A 20,593-nucleotide genomic window follows, 5' to 3' on the forward strand; every position below is an offset into this window, starting at 1 on the left:
ACGGTTCCCAAACCCTTTCGGAATCCAAATTGGGACGCGCAAGGATACCACTACCCTCGGCCCACTCTTCTAGCCTGGCCAATAGCACCCGGCTCATGGTTTTAAGTGATGAATCTAAAAGGGAGATAGGACGGTAGTTTTTAGCATCCGACCTATCCCCCTTTTTATATATCGGAATAATTACAGATTCACCCCAAGTAGGCAGGGTGCTTTCCATAACTGCCGCATTAAAGACCTTGGTCAGGACAGGGCCCTATAATGTTGTATCTGCCTTGTACAGGTCGATGGGCACCCCATCAGAACCAGGAGCTTTCGCTCCCTTACTACTCCTGATGGCAAGATCTACCTCCGGTACAGTAATGCTTTGGGGGACAATTGGCCATGGGTCGGCCTCTCCCATTGGTGGATCCCCCACCCTCTCTGGATCGAAAATACTAGCAAAGTGAGAAACCCAGCAATCCTCACTAACTTGAGCAGTGAGGACAAATTGATCAAATGGCAGGATAATATTGTTGTTCTTGCTATGTTTCTTTCTTTTGCATATCATCAGAGCGGGGCCTCATTGCCTGAGCGAGTGCCAGGAGAGGTGAGGTCAGATCCCAAGATTTTTCTGGGTGAGTTCATAATTGGTATACCATGTGGATATCAATGAGAGTTTGCTGATTTAAATGCACTGGCTACAGCATTGATTTATGTGGGTTGTTACTGTTACATTCAGTGGTACCCTGTCTGTGTCCTTCATATGTATGTGTCATTGTATATATGTGTATTTACTTTACTTTTTAGGATACGAATTATCCTCCAGAGACACCTTTTCCATGTTTGGGACACCGTCACACGGTAGGGTCTCCGTACTCATTAATTATTTTCTTCACTTATTTGCAATAGTGTTTTATCTTTTTGGTCCTGAAGAAAGCCACTGGACTACCTACCGTCCGATTGGCTGAAACATGTCGACCTCCTTGAACACCATTGGACAGTTACCATCTATCTTGACTGTCCTAACACTATTTTTAACCTTGACATTATGATGACCGCCTAATAAATTGTTCTTTGGCATCATACTAGTCAATTTTAGCTTGCACTTTTTCTTTTCACACTGCATTTCACTACTATTTTTCAGCACCACCACATTCCATCTTTGGTAGTGGTACATCACTGGCGGATCCTTCCTTGGATGTCCTACGATAACAACTAGTGGGACTCCTGGATGAGATACCAGTTTTCATTTTCAAAAAATCCCAGATGATGATGCTCCGCTACTGGGTGGGCTGATGGGTTTTCTAGACACTTGTGATGCCACATACTCAGGACACAGCTTACGCCATTTTTTGTTACGTTTCAGCCTCATACTGTGTGACCTGTAGTGTCCCACTTGTTTTCTAGTCCATGGAGTTTGGGGGATAGGACACTTAAGGGTCGGTAATCTCAAATCCCCTTGGGCCCTCTTCTAAAGTTTCTTGTTTACAGTAAAGGAGACATATCCCTCATAGCTGATATCGTCTACACTCCATGTCTCTTGGAGGCATAAAATGTCATATTTGTCCACAAATTCTCTTCAACCCAGAGCGCCCAATTTGCTGTTCCAGCCCGCGATATTCCAACTAGCTAAATTGTACCCTCGTCTACCTTTTTCTGTCCCTACCTCGGGGGTAGCACCCCTGTCCCTTTATGTAACATCTACGTCCCCTATATTTACTAAGTTGGGGGTCAGACTACTACATCCTTGCTTATGGGAATGACACGGGCTATTTGTCTCTCCCTGGTCCACATACTCGTGCAACCCTGGGCCCTTATCTCCAGCAGGGCCACAATCCTCAAAAGTGTCAGGTTGCACACAGTCTAGCAACTCTAAAGGGTCCGGGGGTACTCGATCTGCTCCCTCCTGGTCCTTGGGATTTCCTGGTTCATAAATAGGATGATGCAGTCAATTTACTGCCTCTAGGCAGCTGAAACGGTTATAGTTAAAAAAAGTATCCGGGATATGCATAGGGACCAACCTATCCCATGTCCCCCTATTCCCGCCTCTCCTTTCTACTCTTGTCCATTCATTAGACCTCCCCTTAACTTCCTCTGCATAGTATGGCGGATAAAAGTAAGTTAGTGGTAATGTCTGGATAGTTACATCCAATACTTGGTTGGGCCATGCACATATATGGGAGACAGTTCTAGGGTCTCTGAAGGTGACCACTATACAATCCCCTTTTATACTTTTAGTCATTCTACCTATCCACGGGACCCTCCTTACCATTACAATCTCGCTCGAACTTTGAGGGGGCAGGGGTCTATTTAAGTTAAGCCAGCTAGTTACCTTATTTTTTAGAGCAGCCAAAGGTTCCTTCGCATGCTCTCTCAGGGCTGGCACTCCCGCTAGTATGACCACTAAGGGGTTAGCTTCTGGAGGCAGGTCCGGTGTTAATAGTCTACCCTTCGTGTTGTTATCCACTTGCACCTTTTCTTTATGTGGGTTATCTGACTTCGTGTGATTAACCTGAGCTGCCGCTGGGAGCCCAGCAACTGTATCACCACAAAGCTGGGGCACGGCGGCGGCTGAGATTATGTTTACAGGTTTATCAACTGGAGCGGGTAAGGCTACATGTGCGTCACTGTGGGTCCTCTGGGTCTGGCTAACAATCGACGGTACCCCATTGGACTTCCTAATTGCTACTAACTTATCCAGAGTAACCCTGGCCGTAGTACTTCGCTACGCCCACCGAGTGGGGGTTGTATTGCCTACTTCGCCATTTGCGAAGTAGACGTAGCAGGCAACACTACGCCCACCCCGCGGGCGTAGCGAAGTTGCCCGCCACCCGCCTCCCTCCTGCCCTCCCTAAATCAAATCTCGCGAGAAATGCGCATGCGCGGGTGGCCACGCATGCGTATTACTATCCAAGACGGCGGCGCGAACCGCGCGATGACGAGAGGGAGCCCCGGGGACGCGGCGGACAAGGTAAGTGGTTTTTAATCATTTCTAAAATTTAATTTAAGTATTTAGGGAGGGCGGGAGGGAGGCGGGTGGCGCGTAGAGGGGCTACGCGAAGTGCGTAGGTGGGCGTAGTTTCTCGCCCACTTCGCATAGCTTCGCGAAGCCCGACTACGCCCACTACACCCAGGGTTAATCCAGAATACTGGAGTTGGCTTTCACCAAATTTTCCAACTGGTCTAATTTGTTGTTAATCATTCTGGTTCGTTCTAATAGGGGGAGCATTAAAGATTTCAATAAGATTTCCATTTTACCCAGAAGCTCACCGTTTACACTAAAATCTGGGGCGGGGTTGATGTGTATGGGAAGCCCCATAGGTGGGCTATCATACCGGATGCTCGGTACTGGCACTGGGCGAGTTGTTTTAGGGATTTTGGCCATATTCCCCTTCTGGAGATCACCCTCTCTTTTCCTTTAACCGTTATTATTGTTTATTTTGGGCCTAGATTTGTTATTATCTTTTGCAACCAAATTAGGAGTTTTTACAAGGGGACTAAGTGTTGGAGGGATAGGTAAGGAGATGCTATGTACAGAAGGGGACCCAGAGAGTCCGCTAATCGTAGTGGAGTTTATGGTAGCCTCTACTATATTTACTGTGTCTGGCTCTACCAATATAGAGCCAGTTTCGGGGCGTAAGGGCAGCTGTTAAGTCTGGAAAATCTGGGTCAGGAGAGACAGCAGCCCCTATAGCGCCCAATGACGAACGCTTTCCTGTTACTAAGTCTAGGGAAAATCTTTTTTCTGTCAGAGCTATTTCTTTCTCTAGGATTGCCATTGCACGCGTTAGAAATTGGTCCATCGTCCCAGGGACTACCCCGTCGGTGGTCATGACTTTCACCTTTCTTCCCTTTCCTGAGCGGAGAACCATAATACCGGGAATAGACAGTACAACAATATTTCTCTAACTACAAAGCACAATGCCAACCCAAACTTTAAACAAACAGGGCCCTGCCCGGCCTCTACCGTCCTCGGACGGCCTCAGACGGCCCGTCCATTGCCCGGGCTTAGCCCGGCTGGTCCCGCGCGCGTCCCGCGTTTGCGGGAGAGTCCAGTGTTATATAGGAAGTAAGGGGGGCGGGAAGAGGACCCAGGTGCGCTGGATGGAAATGCGCACAGACTGCTGGTCCTCGCAGTCCCACTCCTCTGGCCGAATGAAAGTTGCTGCAGGCGTTAGCCCCAAATCGGCAAAAACACAAGTCAGGAATATAAAAAGACACCATATATCAGGTCGATGTCCCGTTTAGCTCCTCGTTAGACGATTCCACACCAGGCTAATGACGGCTGCAAACCACGGCTGCGAGCGGCATACCCAAACATTCCTCATTCGTCCAAGGTTCATCATACTTCCAAGATCAGATGTAAGACAAATATTCTGTCCAGATTGTTCTCCCTGAAACAGAGTGGGAGATCAGATGGCAAAAGATATATCCGGACAGAGTACAAAACGCCAACGCGCGTTTCGGTGCAGTGCCAGGTCAAAGGCCACACCTTCATCAGGGCGATCAAAAAGAGGAGGGGGGAGTATTAAGAAGCCGCATGCAGTAAGCTACGAGGAAAAAACAGCTTTCCAAAGATCATGAAACTGGGCTCAACTTCTATAACCACGGTAAATAGGGACTCAACATGGAATAGGGCCACTGAAAGGGCCGTAGATTTTCAGGAATCAAAAGCGACTGCGTCCCAGGGATTTCCTCGTAGTTTTGGCGAGATCACAAGGAATCATGAGAATAAATCCCAGCAGAAAGGCCGAACAATGGCAAAGCAAGAGGATACACTCGCAAATTGTCGTGTCTCAAAACCGGGGTCTGTTTAACTTCATGGCACCACCATCCATTTTAAGCAGGTAACATAGCAGCAAAGGTGGGTTTTTGGTAATTTCCACTCCTGGCGGCAAGAGAGCAGGTGCGTAAAAGTTTTTCGCGGTTGCGGCATACGGGCAGGTCGGTAGGTGTTCCCGGAGGTTTGAGTCACCTAAAGTGTACTAAAGAGACTAATGTACGCATGCCGTTCCTTAAAAAACGCAACACCGAAGAGACAGGCAACAAAATCCCAGCATCAGTTGTTCATGACGTGCTTGATTACCTTAAATTACTTTCTATAAGTTGATTACCTTGAATTGCCTTCTATAAATTCTCTCTGAGTTTTCACTGCAAATGTGTGTTTACATTCCTCACAGAGCACATACAATGCTGAGCCCGTCCAAAGAGAGACACCACACCTATGTACTCCGATGTTGCCTGAGCATTTTCAGCTATCCTGAAAATACTTTTATGTAGACTTAAGATCTGAAGTAGTGTGTACTGGAACCTCTTTTATTATTATAGCCAATTATTTTCCTACTCATGTCTTAAGCTTCCTTAGGTAAGATATCACCAGAGGATGTAACCCAGGAATATGAGTGTCTCTAAGTGACAGGCGCCAGTAGACTACATTTGACAGCATGTATTGGGTCAGTGTCATCTTGTAGATGTTTCTAGATGCTAACGTGGCTTTGGACTTCTAGAAGATTTGAGTCTTCCCTCTTCTACAAATTCTTCAAGTTCAGCCAGTATTGTTCTGTTTACTTTGTGACTGAAAGGGACTGGGCAACCAATCACAACTTTACTCAGGAAGAAGTGGCTCCGATTTCCGACAGTCTTATGATTTTAGTGACAAGCAAACTACTGTATGATTTCGGGGGACTGGCAGACGAGGTCACCTTAGCACTGCGGGGACTCTATTCAAGCAAGACAGCACTTCAACAGAATCAAGGGCTAGCTACAACCCCAAAGGAATATTGCAGTGGTGATCCGCAGTTTGACTTTATAAAGGGAAATACAATTACGTGATGATTGAGATTTTCAAGCCTCTTTCCTTATCAGTGGTTAACCTCCTTACCTTTGCCACGTGCACACCTTTAACATCAGAGTGATCATTTAAATACTTCATAAGATACCCTTACCTTCCATCAAGAAAAAGGGCACAGTTGCCCTGTGCAAACTCTTACAAGGCTATTTATTTCTCAGCGTACAGTATATTTAACCAGGAAGATACACTTTTCTCAGCACAAATGGCTCTTTCTGCTCCTTTGCACTACACATTGTGTCAAATGGGCCTTAATTTGGTGGGACTTGAGCAGATTAGCTCAGGTATTCAGATTTTGATGCAAAGCTTGATACACTAAGACATTCAAACCAGGTTTGTGTAAAAAAAAAAATCTGCCTCCTTGAAGTAGGCTCTAATATGGTGAACTATTATCGTTTCTACAAACACCCTGCACATTGCATATGTGCTGCACTGTACAGCACACATTCAATGTGTGGAATGTTTAAGAATGTATCTAGGCATTGGATTTCGTACTGGAAGGGTATACTTCCTATACATATCCGGCACTAGACAGCACAAACACAACTCTTCACCATGGAACAAAGGTTGTGTGTGGCACAAGCTGGGTTTTTGTGCACCAGCATAAGGGTAGTAAGCAACAACAAGGTCTTCTCAATAAATATTTGTCTGCGCTACTTTCACCCCAAGGCAGCACAGCAGGTTTAGTTGCTGCCCTGTGCAAATAAATAATACATCTGCCCCTTAGTGTGCATATCTGGCCTGCCCAGCCCAGCCTTTACCCTTGCATTTTCAGAATGCTGGTGGCAATGAAATTGAAAAATAATCATTCTGTGTAATTTCAGCTCCTTGCTTCACCCACCCTCTTGTAACTGAACACTCTCTCCAAACCACTCTATCGATACTTCTCTGTGCACCTTCATCCTCTCGGTCAGGCCTTTCTACTTTCTACCTCACCTTTGTATACCTCACCTCTGTTAATATCCCACACTCAACTGCATCTCTCCACCTCTCTCATGACCGTTCCCCACTCATTACCACTCTGTCTCTACATATACATCACGCTTGGTCCCCTTTATGCACCTCAACCGTCTCTACCTCATCCCGTTCTCTGTGATGCACTGCGCTTTTCCATCTAATCTCCGCATATCTCTCCTTTATATAGCTCACCTGAAACACAACCTGATATCTCTCTTTATCTCTCTTCTCTATTTTTCTACATGTCTCTTCCACCAATATCACTACTACCACCCACGCCTCTATCTCATTTCTCTCTGTACCTCACCTATCTCTACTCTACCTCTGTTTCACTTTCCTACCTAACCTTTCGATTTACATCACCATTAGTTCACTACCTCAACTCTGCACCTCCCCTTTGTTTTGTTCTACCTCTGTTCCATTTCCTTCTGCACTAAATGTTTTACCCATTTCTGGCTACCTCTATTTCTCTACCTCTACCCCCTTTTCTCTATCATCAACTCCTCTCTCATACACACAGACACAAAACACATATCTCTCTCTGGACCCCCTTCTCCATTTCAGCTCACCCCCTCAACTCTCTATGAACCTCTTTCTTTATATATCTCTCTACCCCAGTGTATATTTTGCTCGAGGGCACGACAAAATATAAAGCTATCACTGGGTAAAACGTGTTTCGATGTAATTGACATTCCTTTCTTATCCATGGCCCATTGTAACCAATAGCAAATGGATCCAGTAATGAAAACTTACCATTTTTTTTGGGACATCAATTAAGGAACTATTCCAATGTCACTGTATTTATGGGCTCCCATAAGTGTTATGTTTTGTTAAGATTATTAGTGTTTGACGGCTTTGTCCTGTTATTCATGTAACCCCACTGCTGCCGTTGTACTCGTTTGTCAACCCTAATACTAGAGGAGGGCTAGCCAGAAGCAAACCAAGGGTCTGATTTGGCTCTTAGACACCGTGCAAATGTTTGCCATGTAAATTTTACAACAAACATCACATAAAATATGATGAAGTTAAATCCCAATTTAAAAACAAGTGTATTTATTTCACATGTGGAAGCTTTCACATTAATGCGTCCATTATAGCACAGAACTGAGAAATACTTATTAAAAACCCCCACCCGGATGACCGGGCCATTATTGATCTACTAGGCAAAGCAGTTGTCACGTGAACCCTGTACATAAAGGAGATTCTTCTAGAAAGAGCAACGTTATAGTCTATTAAATGCAACACAATATGTTTTTTACAACAGGTATTCGGAACACATGCATTTGATTGTGCTTTCATTTGTAATAGTGAAGAAAAAGAAGTATCGGTAAATTACATTCTAAATGCATAAAATCACACAATTTGGTTAGCAGGGAAGCTCTGATTAATGAAGGTTTTCTTTTCAAAAATCATCCATTAAATCTGTATCTATTTCGTCTCTCTTTTTTACCTCAAATGTAAAAAAAACTTTGGGGCATATTATCAAGGGCTTGCGATACACTTATTGCCGCTTTTAGCGTCCGTTTTTTGGGCGAAAAAGCGGCGATAATTCTATCACACTATTATCAAGCAAGCGCTAAACTGCTTTAGCGCTTGCTTGATAATGTTAGTGTCCGATTTCAATTACGCCTTGCATGTCATCGCTAATGACATGCAAGGTAGGCGTTCCTTACTTAAAGTCCATGGAAACGGTCGCTAACACAACATCGCCCTATTACCAATTCGGCCCGAATCCAGCGATGCAATATAAAAACATGCGCTAAGCGTGTTTATGTTATGTTGTTATGTTATGTTAATTTTGTCTTTTATAGCGCACGGCTACTCAAGAAGAGTGTCCCGGCGCTTTATTGACAACCTGTGAAAGACAAACACAACACAGAAACACGATGTGAGCTGTTAAAAGAAAAAAGGGAGTCTAAAGGGCAAAGAGCCAAGTTTTCAGGCCCTTCCTAAAAGCCAACAGGTTCGAGGTGCTACGTAATGCGAGAGGCAGAGTGTTCCAGAGCTGTGGGGCCCGCAGCCTAAAGGAGCGCCCTCCAGTACGGGCCTTCTTCACACGAGGAACCAGAGCAAGGAACATCGATTCTGATCTCAGAGATCGTGCCGGATGGTAAAAGGCGAACCTCCTTTGCAAATATTTAGCCCCAGATGCGTGGAGAGCCTTATGGCCAGGGTCAAAGCCTTAAAAACTATCCGCTTTTGGATAGGCAGCCAATGAAGAGACTGCAAAAGGCCGGAGGCTCTGGCTCGCCTGTGAAGGCCAAATATGGCTCACGCAGCCGTATTCTGGACCACCTGTAGCCGTTGCAAGAGGTACTCTGGCAGGCCAAGGTAGAGGACGTTGGCATAGTCCAATCTAGAACCAATTAAGGCCTGTACCGTCATCCTCCTGTGTTCCTCAGAGAGCAAAGGAAGAAACTTCCGAAGCGTCCTGAGGAGGGCAAAACAGGTGCCAGTAAGGGCAAGGATCTGGGATCTTAAAGTCAGACCATTGTCTATCCTGATTCCCAGGTTCTTAGCCGACTGAGACGAGCAAGCTGGAGGAGACATATCAGCGGGCCACCATTCCTGCCAGTCTGGGTCCGATTGACCACCGAAGAAGAGTACCTCCGATTTATCTGAGTTGCACATGAGGCTGTTCAGCTGGAACCATTCAAAAACAGCCCCAAGGCACTCACGGATACTCTCTCCATCAAAATCCTCTCCTTTCCTGCAGGTAAAGTGGAGCTGGGTATCGTCGGCATAAGATACGATCTGGGCCCCAAAAGATTCCGCCAATGCCGCCAAAGGGGTCATAAAGATGTTAAATAGAGTCGGGCTCAGCACCGAGCCCTGCAAGACTCCGACTACCAAAGGCGGCATCTCAGCCGAGCAGGATGAGGCCCAGACCGTTTGCCGACGGCCCGCTAGAAACGATCTAAACCAGCTAAGCACCGTCCCCCTCAGACCGATCCCATGGAGTCTGACGAGCAGACCCTCGTGGGGGACGGTGTCAAAGGCCGCCGACAAGTCAAGCATTACCAGCATGGCTTTGCCGCCCGAATCCAGTGTCTCCTTGATGGCTTCAGAGACCTCCAGCAATGCCGTCTCAGTACTAAGATTAGGGCGAAACCCGGATTGCGTGGAGTGAAGCAGATCATACCATTCCAAAAAATTCGAGAGCACACTGTGCACATGCTTCTCCAAGATTTTGGCCAATGCAGGGAGGAGAGAAATGGGCCTATAATTGGCCAACACCTCGGGGTCAAAACCAGGCTTCTTAATGAGGGGGATGACCATTGCCTGCTTCCAAGCCGAAGGGACCACCCCCCGGCTCAGGGAGAGATTCAGGAGGGGATTCGCCAACGGGTTAACCACTGCCACCATCTTCACATTTCCCTAACGGCTAAATGAAATATGACTTAGCCATACATTACATGGGAGGTGGATAGTCAGGTTACGACCACACTTGCCTATTAGCAAGCTTTTTTTATCGCACTGGGTTTATCACAGGATTTCTCCAGCTAAAACCTGATATCGCTGGCTTTCACATCGCATCTTAGCGGCGCCTTGATAATAGGCTGCTAATGATGCGATGTGAACCAGAGATGAACGGCGATAAAAAAATGCGCTAAACGCGCTTAGCGATATTTATCGCATTTTGTTGATAACATCCCCTTTTGTTTTTACCTCTTTCCAGCAAGGTAGAACAGCGAGGGTGGAAGGCAGAAGCCTCGTTAAAACGCGCCTTGTCATGGGCTCGAGGTTCCAACAAAACCTCTAGCTAGCCAGATTGTGGCTTCAGGCTCGAGCCTTCAGTGGATCGCACACCTTCTAATTCTATAGCTTAGTATTGGACGTTGCGCTTTATATAAGTAGTAAATATGCCTGCCCTGCTCTTCCTATGCCTGTGCACTGATGACATAGTTCAGTTTGTTAATAAAGCTACCAATGTGGTCTGCAAATTACAGATAAGTCTCGGGTTTTAACTGAGGCAGTGACAGCTCAACCTTTTAATAAAATATACTGTTTTCTTGGGCAACGATAAGAGCCATTATTCAAAGCACCAAAGGATATTTCAGTTTCCAAACACGGATTTGATCGTATGACTCGCAGATCACACACATGAACGCACGCACACACACACCTCCCCCCGAGAAAACATATCATTTTCCAAAAACAAGTGAATGCCCCACCCTCCTACTCGTGATTTTCACATGTATTTTAGTGGTGGATGAGCCACTTTGTTTCTGCCTGCAGAGCATCAACCAGTTCCTCTATATCCTGAGTGGCCATTTCAATGCGTTTTTTTCCTATTCACGACTGCCACAAAAGGTGATGTCCCCAACATGCTGAGTGAAAACTCATGAACAAAAAACATATGCTGACATACTTGCAATGATCTGGCAGCACGGCAGGAATTACGTTTTTACCAAAAGCAATTCTGCCATGATTGTGGCTTGAGGTTTCCTAAGATTCACTATCATTACGGGGAGGAACGTTAAATACACCGACTGGCATCTGCTAGGTCGGCACTAAACAAACAACACAACAAGCAGTGTAAAGCCATTATGTCTCGCCTTCGCAAGAGCTATTGGCTTTGCCAATATGTATTAGCCAAGTTGCACAGTGTGGTTGCTGTTCCACATGGCTAAAAGTTAGCGGGGAAGAGTGGAGTAGAGGGTAGTAAAGTTTAGAAGAGTGGAGTGTGAAGGAGAGGTGTAGAGAGTCGTGGAGAGCTGGAGAGTGGTGTAGAATAGAGTTGAATGGTGTGGAGTGAAGTGAAGTGGAGTATCATGGAGTGGAATTGAGTGGAGTGGTGTAGACAGTTGTGGAGTGAATAGAGTGTCATTAACTGAAAGTGCGTAGAGTTGAGTGGCTTAGAGTGAGAGTGGAATAGAGTGTTGTCGAGTGGAGTGGCACAGAGTGTTGTGGAGTGGTGTAAAGCAAAGTGGAGGAACATGGAGGGTGTTGTGTAGAGTGGATTAGAATGATGTAGGGCAGAGTAGATCATTGGAGAGTGGAGTGGCATAGAGTGGAGTAGTGTAAGAGAGTGGAATGGCATAGCGGAGTAGAGTGCTATAGAGTAGAGTGGTGTACAGTAGAGTGGAGTGGCATAGAGTGGTTTGGAGTGCTGTAAAATGGAGCAGTGGAGTGGAGTAGAGTGGAGTAGTGTGTCGTAGAATAGAGTGGAGTATAGTGTTGTAGAGGAAGTTCCATAAAGCGTCCTAAAGTGGAGTAGTGTTGTAGACTGGAATAGAGTGGCATAGAGTGGAGTAGAGTTTAATGGAGCAGCGCATCATCGAGTGGTAGTATAGTTGAGTGGAGTGTCATAGAGTGGACTGCAGTGAAGTGGCATAAAATATAGTGGTGACGAGTAGATTGTAGTAGAGAGCAGTGGTGAAGAGTAAGGTGGGATAGAGTCCAGTGGCGTAAAGTGCAGTGGCGTAGGGTAGAGTGGTGCAAAGTAGATTGCAGTGGTGTAGAGTGAAATGGATAGAGTGGAGTGGCACAGAGTGCTGTGGCGTAGAGTGCAGGAATGTACAGTATATTGTTTCAGAGTAAAGTGAAGTGGCATATAGTGGCGAGGTAGCGTGCAGCGGTGTAGGGTAGAGAGACACTCTACCCACAAGACTGCACTCTCCGCCACTGAACTTAACGACACTCTACTCTATGACACTCTACCCTGTGCCACTGCACCTTATGCCAGTGCACTCTACTTGGCACCACTCAACTCTATGCCACTCTACACCAATGCACTCTATACCAATACAGAGTAGAGTAGTGTAGAGTGTAGTGGTATAGAGTGCATTGGTGTAGAGTGTAAGTTCAGTGGCGGAGAGTGCAGTCTTGTGGGGTAGAGTGTCTTGGAGTGCAGTGGCGTACAGTGAATTGGCGTTGAGTACATTGGCATAGAGAGCATTGCCATAGAGTAGAGTGGTGTAGAGTGCCGTGGTGCATAGTAGAATGGAGTAGATGACACTTGCTTAGAGTAGACTAGTACAGAGTGGAGTAAAGAGGCATAGAGTGCAGTGCCATAGAGTGCAGTGTTGACCAGTAGATTAGAGTGGCGTAGAACAGATTGATGTAGAGGATAGTGATATAGATTATAGTGGTGTAGAGTGAATTGCGAAGAGTGGCATAGAGTAAAGTGGTGCACAGTAGAGTGCAGTGGCACAGTTTAGAGTGGCTCTTAGTAGAGTGGCACAGAGTTTAGTGGCAGAGAGTGCAATGTTGCAGAGTAGAGTACCATAGAGTGCACTGGTGTAGAGTGCGTAAAGTGCATTGGTGTAGAGTATAGTGGTACAGAGTGGTGCAGAGTAAAGTGATGTAGAAAGCAATGGTGTAGAGTGGCATAGAGTATAGTGTTGCAGAGTAGACTATGGTAGCATAAAGTGTATTTGTTTTGAGTGAAGTAGTGTTGAGTGCATTAGCATAGAGTGCATTGGTGCTGAGTGCAGCAGCGTAGAGTAGAATGGTATAGAGTGCAGTGGAGTAAAGGGATGTGGAGTACATTGACACACACAGGGTGGCACAAGCAGTGCTGCAGCCCTGGATGGGCACTCTGGCTTACATGACCTGGATACCAAATAATTGGGACTTATAAGTAAGTTAATTGTTGCCAATTGAGGATAGTCAATTCGACATACACTGTGTAATGGGTTAGAACACTGGCACTGTGGTCTGAATAGCAGTCCTCAGTGCACTCTCAGAGTCAGTAAACCAGCAGTATCAGTTCAAAAAAGCAGGGATGAATATGCAAAAGCATGCCTTTCCTTAAAATGTGGAAATGTTATCACCTAGTGTATTGATTTGTTTTGGTCGTATTAAAATATTTGTTTTCACCACACTTCGGAATTACCAAAAAAGGTTTTCCATAGTCTAAAATAAATGTATAGTTCATTTACAGATATTTAAATTTTGTTTTGTGCCAGAAAAATAAATAACATCGTACAGCACACCCCAAATAGCCAGCTAGAAAAATAATATCCTACAGCCGTTCTGTCACACATGGGTACCCAGCAGGATTGGCATATACATCCTCTTATTTTGAAGTCAGAGAAAGAAAGGTAAACAACAAGCTCCCTGGAAGACAGAGCCTGACACTTGACCTTTATCTTTGAATGCACAGCAAATGTGACAAGATAAGAACAAGATTTAAAGGCCTGTTTACAGAAATTCAGTACTGGTGAAAGAAAGTACTGGTGAAAGAAAACCTTAAGTAGGGTTTGGGCAGGGTTTGGGCAAGGGAAGGGAGGAACACAGACTGGACAGCCTAAACAAATAAAGCCAGAAAATAGAAAGCAAGCACATGTGAGCTACAAACCACAAAGCCAATGGTAAGCCATGGGGGGAATGCATTCCAAGGGAAGGTTTCCGAATGTCCTCAAGATTTCATTAGCAAACCAGAGAGCTGTGCTGTCTGGTAGGCTTTGACCTAAAAAAAGGCCTGAAATCCTTTAGGATGAATGTGTTTAGTTGTGGAAATAGGAGAAGGACTGGCATCAGTGCTTAATTTGAGCTGGTGGTTTCTGGTGTTCAGCAATGGCACTTAATCATCAACACCTGCGCTTTTCATGAGCACCAGTTATGGACATATTTATTTGTGGTAGACATGGGGAGATTAGGTGATTTGCCCTGAATCACAGGATGTTGAGCCGACACTGAGACTCGAACCTGGTTGCCCAGCTCCAAAGTCAATATCACTGGCCATTACGCCACATCCTCTCTCCATTTTCATGGTAGGTAGTTGGTTCTGTTTTAGGCGGCGCTAACAGGAGAAATGGGCTGGTGCAAGCTGCCTCCTAAACAGAGCAGCAGCAATTATGTTTTAGCAAATTAACCACTGACTGGCATGGAAGAGGGTCAGTGAGGAATCAGAGTGGAGAGAACTAAGCCTAAAGACTTTCTGGCCAATTTCTCAAAAACTCAAACTCACCTTAGCCCCGCTCTGGACAAAGATCATAAACAGCTCCCTGAGATCTGGAATCATGCCAGATTGCCTCAAAATCGGACAAGTCATGCTGCTACAAAAATAAACGGGCTCTGACTGAAACAATCTCAATAACTTCAGACCCGTCTCCAATCTCCCATTCCTAGCCAAAATCCTGGAAAGATGCATTCTCCTTCAACTTACCCAACACATTGACAACAACACCCTTCTAGACCCTCACCATCGGGCTTCAGAAATGTTGCAGCACAGAGATAGGGATCCTGAATGTCATTGATGATGCCCACAAATCACTCGTTTTGGACCGATGCTGCCTTTTCATACTCCTAGACCTATCGGCAGCCTTCGACACAATAGACCACAAATTGCTCATTAATGTACTACAAGAAAGGGTTGGAGCAGAAGAGGTGGTGTTACAGTGGTTAACCTCCTTTTTGCACAACCACTCTCAAAGAATAAAAATGTAAAACTTCACGTCCGACCTACTCCCCATAAGCAGGGGCATCCTTCAAGGATCAGTTCTCTCTCCATCACTGTACAGCATCTACATGGAGCCCCTCACCAACATACTCAAAAAAGCCAACCTCCCCTTCCACCTCTATGCAGATGATACCCAGATCTACCTATAAACGTCCTCCATTGGTGACATTCAGAAACTAAACAACACTCTTAGAAAAGTCCAACACTGGCTATCCCTCAATCACCTGAAACTCAACCAAGATAAGACGGAAATCCTTCTCATATCCAACAAAGAGCAGACCCCCCCAAATCACAGAATGGCTAAAAACCATTGATGCTCTCAACTGTAATCTCATCCCGGCCGACTCCGTAAAATCACTGGGAATCACTCTCGACCCAAACTTAGACATGGTCAAATATATCAAGAACACTGCAAAGAGCGCTTTCCTCAACCTAAAACTACTTAACAAAATAAAACCCTTCATCCCTCCAAGGACCTTAAACAGGCTACACAATCCCTAGTTCTGTCCAGATTGGATTACGGGAATGCAACCCTCACAGGCACAGCGAAATCTCACCTAGCTCCCCACAGATCAACTCTCATCGCAGCAGCCAGAATGGTCACTTCAGTAAAGAAATACGAACACATCTTGCCCACTCTCAGAGAACTAAAATCGCTCCCAATCGAAATGCGTGCCTACTTCAGAACTGCTTATCTCACACACAAAGCCCTGCACACTGGCAAACTTGCCTACCTGGCCTCCAAACTCAATATAGGTGGCCAGACAAGGAATCTCAGGAGTACCAACACTCTACTTCTCATTCCTCTGAAAACTCGCAAACAAAAAATCTTATCACACTCCTTCTCTGGAAATGCGCCCAAAATCTGGAACGCCATCCCAGTCCATATTAGGACTAACCCCTCCTTCATAAAATTCAAAAGCCGTCTCAAAGACCCCTTCCTCAATCGCACTATTCCAAAGGGTTAACTGCTTCCATTTGAGTATATAATCAGTTTTGATAAGAAGGCGTTTTACTTTCCCTCCCTCTGGACTCACTCCTGTGTCCCCCCTTACCTAAACAAGACTCGTCACGAATCAATGTGTTAACTATTGTCACCCTGTATATTTAATTGCTACATGACAAATATTGTAAAGCTCTCTAATACCTTCGGGTCTGGCTAGCGCTATATAAAACACTTAAATAATAAAATAAACAATAAAATAATAATAAATACATTTGTGTGAATCACTTGATCACTGAGCATGTTTTTTTACTCTTGTCCAGTCTGAATAAAACCATTTTTATCATGTTTTTGTATGTTGTGACATTCATTGATTTGATTTTGATTTACTGTTCTTATGAAACATTGTTCTAATACAGCTGATTACCCCTGGTTTCTAGATGAATAATAAGAATGTCCCTTTTTTATGTGAACTCTGATCGCAGTCATTGGCTGCAATTGTGACCCTGTGTGAGAGTCTTAAGTGAGTCAAGGACTATGCTCAGGTCATGGTTCTGAAAGAACTGACCTGGCAGGGAGGGACCATGAGCGCATGTGATCATCCGTAGGCCCATAGACAAGTGGGTGGCTTAGATGTTGCCTTGGGATAAATTGGGCCTTGACATTTATGGGTGTGAGGGGCAAGTGGAGGCGGGAAAGGAGAAGGACACCAAGTGCTGACATTCATCATTACTAATAGCAGAGTGCCACATACATAGTGACAGCTGTTATTGAAATGAACAATCCATTTCGCATGCACTTTGCTCACATAAAAGCACTATGTGTGTTTTTCGGTAAGTAAATGTATTCAAATCTGACATCCTGGCAAGTCGGTCGCTTGTTGCAGTCACTGGCCACGAACATATCAGGATCATTTACAGTGCTTTGTCTGCTCGTAGTGCCCTCTACACGTCGATGTGGTATTCTGTAAACTCCAATGAAAACGGGCTGTGTAATGCAACCTTATCACTGTCTCTTACAGGAAGCGAGAGCATGTCCAATGGCTTTTGCGTGTTCTGTCCACTTCACCAACAGGAAGCCATGAAGTTGTTCTGTGAGACATGTGATGTCCTAACTTGCCGGAACTGCCTTCTTTTAGAGCACAAGGAACACAGGTACTGAACATATCTAAACCAATATCTGAAAAATTCATGAAAGTGCAGGGGGAGTTTAACATTTTTTATCACTTTATATCAATGATTGCGTAATGTTTTAATGTCATGGTGAAAGTTGGTGGTACTGCAGCCCTCTTCTGTTCCTCAGATTTCAGTGTTAAAATAAAGTCTAACAACTGAACTAAATGAAGAAAAATAAATCAGCACTGATGCATTTCATAAATTATTCTGAATATTATGTTGACTTCGTTCCTACAGCACAAGACCACATTGGTGGAACCAAGTACTTTACTTGTTTGGGGTGATAGGTTACTCTTGAGTTGTTTTCTCACTGCTGGTATGCATGGTTCTTGTCACGTTCACAAGAGTCTTTCAAGTAAGGCCCAGTGAGTGTTTTTTTAAAGAAACATTTTATTGATATTTCACTGTTTTACATCCAACCATTTACCTTGTATAAGAGGAAGGATAATACGCAAGGTGTCATCAATAACTAATGTATATGGAGCAGGGACAGCATGGTAGCCCCCTTATTCTTGCAACAGGTCACTTTGGTGACGTTTAGTTTGATAATCCATGGTACCCCCACCATTTTTCAAGATGTGATCCTATTTAACAGGCCCTCCCCAGGCTTTGTAAATCGTTTCTTCCCGTTTACCACACCAGCCCATCCCCTTGGTGCAGACCTCGACCGAAGTGGGTCACAAAAGAGGTCCAATTGCGGGCTTCGTCCTGTTTGGCTAATAGCATACCATGGTCAACCAGGGTTCTGTCTCCTTTTGCCCCCTCCCCCCCTCCTACTCCCCAACTCCTAAGATTTGGTAAGATTAGAAGGAATGTAATAGGTACATTAATATGAAGTCTATGGTCTGAAGTAGCACTTCATCAGCATAACATCAACCAAGCAAGAACGTTGCTACTACGGACTGGTGCCCGTCTATCTTCTCGGCTGTGGCATGTCATACCAGAGATCTGAGTCCTACAGTGCACTCTTGCAGGAAGGTATTTCCTTTCTTTTCACATTCTTTATTGAACATTCACGTTACATTATATGAAAGTAATCAATTAATATAGAGTGCTGCTGGAGTATTTTAACAGGAAATTGAAGGTGTTTGGGAAGGGCGTTAGAGCGCCCGGAACCCATGATCCACTACCCCTCCAAACACGTCTCTCAATATAGTATGGGTAGGGTTTTCTGTATTCAACATGTAAGATTCAGTCCAGTAAAAGCATACAGTGACGCCACTTTACGCAGTCATTCCACCACACAAGCTTTTCTTTATTTTTCTGTCTTTGAGCAAGGGAGGGCGTTCTTTACTAAACCACATGTTTCTCCCAGTGCTGAAAATACCATTAAAAGTCAGAAGACTGTGAATAAAACAACATTTCATCAATATTCCAATTTTTATGCATTCTTTGAAGTACAATGCTGTCAGACAGCTGTCTTTATATTGCCCTGGTAATGACCATCACTTATTTCTGTGCCAGGATGAAAGTTCACCTTGTGGCAACCAGGGGCGGCTCCGCCGTAATGGCAGAGGAGCATCGCCCAACTGCCAGCAGATGATAAATAAAATGATAATAATATTTTTTATTATTGCTTATTTATCTCTGCGCTGCTTATGTGGTAGTGGGAGTGACCGGGCCATGGCAAGGAGGAGTAGTGTGCACTTATAAGCGCACATGTCAGTTTGGCTTGCTGTCTTACAGTGGCCAAACTGACATGCACACTTATGTTTCTCCAACCCGGCTGCGTTGGAGCAACGTCACGGGCTCCCAGACACTGTCTGAGTGGCAAACAAGGCCACTCAGACCAATCCTGGCGCTGCTCTCATACAATGAGAGCAGCTTCTGGATTCAGTGGGAGCCTGTGCTTTCAGGCCCATCCACTTCCGGAGGAGGAGAAGAGCTGGAGCAATGAGGCAGCCAGCAGTGGGAGTGGAGCAGCAGGTGAGTGATTTTTATTTTTATTTCTCATCGCCCTACCAGATTCAATTGGCGGCAGCCGCCACTGCAAAGTAGGTGGGGCATGTGTGAGTGGTGGAGCAAGAGAGAGCAAATATTAGAATGAGGTGCAAGTAGTGGCCCAAGAACAGAACAGTGTGAGGCATAATATGTAGAATCTAACAGGTGGAAGGTTGCAGTGTGGCAGTGGTGTTAAGGCAGTCATTGAACCTACTTCTTCAATACATCATATTTTCCTTTCATTGACATTCACACTACACAGCACAGACTTTGCTAACAAACGTCAACTGACATTTAAGCGGCAGCTAGGATTTTTATTAAAATGTAGAGGTTATGTTTTAATAATGATTGGGTACTTTTCAGTGGCATAAGAAGGTCGCCATGTAAGCTACGAACACTAAAACAGATACTAATCGGGGCGACGTTGGCCCCTCACAGCACCGGAAACTGGTACCACTGCGCCGCTTCACTGGTGATAGCTGTTCCCTATATGAATATTTAACTTTAAATAGGTTATACAGTACAGACCATGCTTAGAAGTAGAATATAGATTTATTGGTTGTAAATTCAGATCGCACCTCTTGGTTTTAGCTTCATTATTTGCCCATAGAGATATCATGGGTATTTGAAAAATTGAATGCATGCCTCATTCAACTCAAATTCCTCCTAGTAAATCACACTAAACATTTGGCTTTGTCCAGTCCCAGAGCCAATGTATACGATACGGTTTTTACCAGTGTTGCATGTTATCCTTTAGAAAATCAGTCTAATATAACATAATTGTCAGAAATTGAGCTGTTGTTTGATTGGGCTGGGGACATTAGTCAACCAGCAACCACAATCCTATTCAGAGTAAGGGTCAGGCAAACCCTAAATTAACTTTTGCTCACCCTCTGGTAGCTTGGCACAGAGCAGTCAGGCTTAATATACAGGCAGTGTGTAGAGTATTTGTGCTTCACTCCAAACAGTAAAACAGTGAACACACCACTGAAATAGATACCACACCAGGTTAGCAAAACAGAACTTAGTTTAATTAATAAAACAAGACCAAGTAGACAAAAATCCAATAAGTAGAACCAGGGATATCAATTTTCAAAGAATAAACTGTAAAATAGCGCTTAGAAGCAATAATCGCTTGTTACACTTGGCATGCTTGACGTGGTTTCCCCTGACTTTTTGCCTTCTAAGCTCCCGTTTTGCTGATTTCATTTGTGCTGGCTTTAGGAATTTGGGCCCTTTGCCACTGCTAACCAGTTATAAAGTGAATATACTCTGTACTCAAAGCATAATTCCCCCGCTGTGCTGAGCGTTCAATTAAAACGGGCGTGGTCATGACGAGC

The 20,593-nt window shown here is 44.8% G+C and overlaps 1 protein-coding gene across 2 annotated transcripts in view; it reads left to right on the plus strand.

The window, feature by feature from the left end:
* TRIM66 (tripartite motif containing 66) overlaps positions 1–20,593 on the plus strand; it is an 842,425-nt gene that overhangs the window by 623,603 nt on the left and 198,229 nt on the right. The window contains exon 5 of one of the 2 annotated variants that reach the window (XM_078680990.1): positions 17,159–17,291. In XM_078680990.1, the coding sequence (XP_078537116.1) occupies positions 17,159–17,291 (133 nt within the window). Of the gene's footprint in view, positions 1–17,003; positions 17,292–20,593 lie in introns of those variants that run through there. The other variant, XM_078680991.1, reaches the window with a different exon arrangement.

The sequence above is a fragment of the Lissotriton helveticus genome, chromosome 3_1 (assembly GCF_964261635.1).
Source record: "Lissotriton helveticus chromosome 3_1, aLisHel1.1, whole genome shotgun sequence".
Taxonomy (NCBI): Eukaryota; Metazoa; Chordata; class Amphibia; order Caudata; family Salamandridae; genus Lissotriton; species Lissotriton helveticus.